The following is a 6078-nucleotide window of genomic DNA, read 5'->3' on the forward strand; positions in this document are numbered from 1 at the left end:
GTGGTTTTGCAGATGAGATATGAGTCGGTAATAGACTTCAATGCTTCCTTCTACTATAAAAGAAAAAAAAAAAACGAAACCAACTGCTCTTCGGAGATAAATAGAACACAGAATACCTCAAAAGGTTTATTTTCGAAATGAAAAATTATTAAGTAATCTTTCCCATTTGCGTTACAAACAAGTTTTACTGTGAGAATATAGAATTAGTTAATAGGTATCATATATGCTTCTACAGTAGACTCAATCTTATCAGAGACCATTTTTTTATAGGTAAAAATATTTGTAGACTCTTTCAAACCAAAATTTTATAAGACCGAAACCACAAGTCACCCAAAAGAGTTCTTCGTAGTTAAATCCATAATAAAGAGAGGGAAAGGAGCAAGATTAACAGGGTCACAGAGATAAGTATTTATACGGATAGGCCAATACTAGATAATCTAGTTGGTGCTGGTGTCTTTTCATCAATCATCAAAATCATCCTCCGTCTACCAGACCACTGCAATGTCTTCCAAGCTGAGATCGCAGCAATTAAAGAAATTAAAGTGAAAATTTATATACCTCTGGCTACTTTATCGTCATGTTATAAATATAGCGAAAGCTTGGTAGAAGTAATTCCCGACTCCATGGATGGATGAGTGGAATACGGCCGACTAAGAAGATTGGAAATGAAGGACACAAGAACTCCAGTAGGTGTGGTAGGTAGTGCTAAAAGAGCATTGTTTAATTGGCAGACATGATAGAAGACTAGGAACAACGTATGCTAACTATTGTATAAGCTGTCAGGAGATAGAAGAAGAAGATACTATAAAACATCTTCTATGCGAATGCGAGACCTTATATAGGCCAAGAATCGCAATTACCGCAGTGGCTTTGTAGACAATGTTTCAGAGTTTGCGATTCGCACTTGAACTTCATCAAAATAATGGGGTGCTTTAGAGAGGAAATAATAGTGAGAGGGGTTTTTAGCTTCGGTGGTATCCCGAAATGCCCTCTAAGAGCCCAGGTGCCCCGTCACACAGCCGCTCTACCTACCTATCTACCTAAAACCGATATAATCCACTTCATTACAGTAGAAGGAACGTCAACGCGTTGCTAAGCGAATAAATATCTGAAGTAAACGAGAACAAAGCATTTTGATTATTCACAGAGGAAGTCATTCATCTTATGCAGAAATAAATGATTACTGATAGTATAAAAAAGCCACTTATTAATGTTAATAATATTTATATTTTCAGAAATTCCAGAACTTTCATTTTGCTTTAAATTGTATATTTTAATTCCAAATATTGTAATTCCTTGGCTTTCTCCACTAACGCCAAAATACCCGCTAGTGTATCCTCGCAATGTGGCAATATTTGTATTGCCGGCAAGATGAAACCAAATCGTCCAGTATCACGGAATTCGATGGTGTAAGAAATACGTATGCCTTGTTCGTTATAAACCCAATCTCTGGTGGAACCGGTAGTGTAATCTAAGTAACAATGACAAAAAGTATATAACGTCAATATATGTCTCTAAACTATTTACACACTACACGACGAATATTAAGCTTTAAAATTACTTTTATAAACACTGGTAGTCATACTTACACATAGCGGTCGCTGATGTGCCATACGTGTATTCCGTGTTGTAGGGCAACGCTTTAACAGCGTCCGAGTAAGCCTTAGCCACAGCCATTAAATCATCGTGGTTATCGGCTTGCTCAGTTGTGTGTCCATACGGTGAAAGCAGCACTTGACTGTACGAGTGAAAAGCGAGATAAATATTTATGCGATCCTTAATACTGGTTACGTAATCGGCAATAGCTTTAATTTCTGGCTCTGAGAAAGGATGTGTACCGGCATAAGTTTCACTGCATGGATCTGCGGAAGCACCACCACTTTCCATCCAATGTGAATCACTATTGCGATTTGGATCAGCACCAATGCAACTCGAACCTTCCACCGGTTGGCGAGTCTTACGCCACATGCGGTCCTAAAAATACATATGCCTGTGTTAAATGTATGCTATTGCTTCACTGATGTGGTACAATGGATTATACCGTTTCATGTGTGTAGACAAAGCCATCTACATTGAGTACTGGCACAATATACCAATCATAATTCTCAGCCAAGGCACGCACATCAGTATCCGTTGAAGTGAGTAACTCGTTGATGTACCATGTCGCCGTAGCCGAAGTTATCCATTCACGTGCGTGTATGTTCGATTCTATAAATATACCGGGATTACCCGTCTTGTAAGAGATTTTAATGCCGCGTATCTTGCGTCCTTCGTAAGAAGTGCCAATATCTATGTGACTGGTAACCTCGGGGTATTTAGCAAGTATGTCGTCTAAGAAAGCTTCAATTGCGGATAAGGGATAATAACTCGTCCAACCAAAGGAAAGATCATCGGTAGACTTTTTGGGCTGCTCGTTATCAATTAAACTGTTAATTTTAGAAATTTCGGTGTGATTAAAGTTTAAAAGATTTTAAGAAGTATTATATTTAAAAAAATTTTTACTACTTTTGAGGTCAGATTTGTTTTTTTTTTTGTTTTTTTTTTTTGAATTGTTTGTATCTGAACACCAGTTTTTACTTATAATTTAGTTACTATACGTACCTCTGTACATTTGAGACCATCACTTGGAACGGTAGTTGATAGGAACGTGTAACATTTTGTAGATAAATGAGCTTTTCTGGGTTTACCATTATATGGATTTCTTTATCATCGCTGTGCCATAAATTAAACTAATTGGTAAAATAAATATTATTAGCTAATCGCATAAAAAGTAGTAGCAACATTCTTATAGATATCTATATGACCGATACGTGATGGAACTCGACTTACTTCGTTGATAAAACATCGTTCAATGTATGTAAGAATAATGAAAGTATGGGTGCTCGCTGAAGAATTATATTCGTTGAGGGATACACTATCCTATATTACTTATCAAACAAATCTCTTCACTTCGTTAAATGTCTCTTTCTTCACACAAAGTTCCTTTACTTCATTATTGTTTTTCCGCGAAGGACTCCTAAACTACTGAAGAGATTTTAGTAAAATTTAGCACACCTTGTCCAGTTCGAACCAACTTAGAAGATAGGATAGATATTTTCACAGTATTGAATATTTTATTGTATGAATAATAGTATAAGACGTAAACCACAACAGCGCGTGGCCCCTTCCACTAGTATGTATTATACTCGTATATATATTTTGATATAAGCGGTCCTTGAACTTACTCCTTTCACATTTTCTGCCAATCCCTCGATGACTTGACGTTGTTTGGCATTTGCAGTTTTAATTTTGAAAACCTTAAAATTATCATAGCGCACTTTGGCTGCTTCAGCTAGCAACAAGCACGCGGCTAAAAATCCGAAAACTAACATTACCCGTGAAACTTTCATTTTGTCTGGCTGCTAGAAGCGGGTCGACTAATGACTAAAAGCTTAAGTGGATTGAAGAATTGAGAAATACCCACAATCTAATTGCAGATTATAATCGATAAGCGTAATTTATATTTCTTGATAACTCTGTTAACACATTATCAAGATATTTAAGAATTAATTACCGTATATATTATTTTTCTAAACGCAGAAGAATATATGTACGCCTTGCTATAAATTAAGTCCCTCGAAATATTAACCAAATACCACATAGCCGTATGTACTTTTGCAATGAAATATAATAATAATAACTAAAAAATTAGTTTTTATGCTGAGAGAACAGAAACAGTAAGGATATAGTTATGGTTCTCTTCTCGCAACAGCCGGTTCTACGCTACCTAAATCGACCCAGACTTTATCTGACCAAGGGCTGTACTTTCGGAGATCTAACCTCGTGTGGAGCGGTATGTTTGAAAACAAGGTTCTTTTGGGTCCTAATTTGTGCTTATAATTTGGTCAAGAATGTAAAACTTATATCTTTATAAAGCACTGTTCGGCTAGTTTCATAAAATGGTTGCTCTGACCTTAAGTTTAACGTCGCCTGATTAAGAAAATTATGTATCCCTCATTTTATGGAACGATAATCGTATCAAACTAGTTTAAATGAAGTGAGAATACTTTTTAAAAGCTTGGTTAGTAATAATTATAAGTAGGTTCTTAGAAAACTTGCTTTGTCAGTAGTTTAACAAACACCCACCTTTTTAATAGTATACATATATAGTAAGCATAAAAAATGCAGAACTGAAATTTTTTATTAGTATATCATTATATTTATTTCATCTCATATAAAATTTTACTATTCCGTGTATAAATTTAAGCAGATCAGCTTATGTGTATTTAGGCTCGAGGTAACCCAATTCGTCAGCCTTTTTCACAAGTGCCAACAAACCAGTAAGAGTATCCTCACAATGAGGTAATATCTGTATTGGAGGTAGGATGAAACCGTAGCGCCCTGTATCACGGAATTCAATGGTGTAGGAAAGTGGAATATCTGCCTCACTATAGGCCCAATCATTGGCACAACCAGAGGCGAAATCTGTACAAAATTAAAAAATTGAAAACTTAGAGCTATGCTGAACACAAACATGAAACCCCACTCATACTCACACATCACATCAGCTGTTGCGCCGTAAGTATAACTTGTTTTGTAAGGCAACTGGAGTACTGCATCGGAATACGCCTTCGCAACAGCAATCAAATCAGCATAATTCGTCGGGGGATCTATTGTCCAACCATAAGGTGTAAGTAATACTTGACTGTACGAATGAAAAGCGAGGAAAATATTAATGCGGTCTTTAATGCTCGTGACATAATCGGCAAGGCCTTTAACTTCCGACTCTGAAAATGGTTGTGGACCGCCATATGTCTCATCACAAGGATTGGAGGAAGCGCCGCCACTTTCCAACCAATGTGAATTGTAGTTACGATTCGGATCGGCGCCAATGCAACTCGAACCCTCCACCGGTTGGCGAGTCTTACGCCACATGCGGTCCTAAAAATACATATTAAATATGTATAATTTCTTGACTGATGTTGTTAAATGAATCATACCGTTTCATGTGTGTAGACAAAACCATCCACGTTGAGGACTGGCACAATATACCAATCGTGGTTCTCGGCCAATTTTCTAACATCTGCATCTTCTGAAGTGAGTAGCTCGTTAATTAACCAAGTGGCCGTCGCCGAAGTAATCCATTCACGTGCATGTATGTTCGATTCAATAAATATACCGGGGTTACCTTCCTTGTAAGATATTTTAATGCCGCGTATCTTGCGTCCTTCGTAAGATGTGCCAATATCTATTTGACTGGTAACTTCGGGGTATTTGGCAAGTATGTTGTCTAGGAAAGTTTCAATTGCGGATAAGGGATAATACCGCGTCCAACCGAAATCGTTAAGATCATCTGTCGTTTTGGGGGTTTGCTCACCATCAATAAGACTTTGAAACAAAAATTGTGTTATTGCTATTTTTTTAAACAAGAGTGTATTTTCAATTCACCTTTGTACATTAGAAACCATGACTTCAAAAGGCATATTAAATGAACGTGTATAATTTTGTAGATATATCAATTTCTGTGGATTGACCATTATGTGGACCTCTCCTTTGCCACTGTGCCATAAATTAAACTGTCAATGATTTATCAATAGTTTTTTTTATAATTTTTCGTGCCATTAATTAAATTTCAAATTAGCAACCTACATTCTTTGAATCGCTAGCTAACTGCTCGATCCATTTTTGTTGTTCTAGATTTTGTGTCCTGATTTTAAAGACCTTATAATTATCATAACGCACTTTCGTTGCACTGACTATGGCCATAAGAATGGCGAATATGGCCAAACCAAATAAGTGGCTCTTCATCTTGAATCGTTGGCAGTTAAAGCTTAACTAACTGCAGCTCATATAATAGAAGCACTTAAGTACATGCTTTAATCGCTAGATTAGCCTTATCGAAACTTTGAATTTCTGATAGAATGAAGAATAGTTGCTTCATTGTATTTGAACATAAATTAATCCAAAACTTTATAAAGATAAGTAAACGGTATTAAGCTCAGTTCACACTGTAATATTTTAAAATAATAAATGGTTGTCGAGAAGAATGAGTCAGAGATGTCGGAATAATGTTTATAGTCGTAAAGCTGCTTCTTTCAT

At 36.3% G+C, this 6078-nt stretch overlaps 1 protein-coding gene across 1 annotated transcript; it reads right to left on the reverse strand.

Moving 5' to 3' along the window:
• Positions 1 to 1204: 1204 nt before the first annotated feature.
• LOC105231167 (uncharacterized) lies at positions 1205 to 5821 on the reverse strand. Its single transcript, XM_049454520.1, has 10 exons — positions 5629 to 5821; positions 5428 to 5555; positions 4980 to 5367; positions 4536 to 4920; positions 4259 to 4464; positions 3225 to 3401; positions 2602 to 2729; positions 2042 to 2426; positions 1590 to 1974; positions 1205 to 1471 (listed from the first exon to the last, which is right to left on the reverse strand). The coding sequence occupies exons 1-10, from the start codon at positions 5785 to 5787 to the stop codon at positions 1260 to 1262; spliced, it is 2553 nt and encodes an 850-aa protein (XP_049310477.1). The 5' UTR covers positions 5788 to 5821; the 3' UTR covers positions 1205 to 1259.
• Between the last annotated feature and the right edge of the window lie 257 nt (positions 5822 to 6078).

Source organism: Bactrocera dorsalis, chromosome 1, assembly GCF_023373825.1.
Source record: "Bactrocera dorsalis isolate Fly_Bdor chromosome 1, ASM2337382v1, whole genome shotgun sequence".
NCBI lineage: Eukaryota > Metazoa > Arthropoda > Insecta > Diptera > Tephritidae > Bactrocera > Bactrocera dorsalis.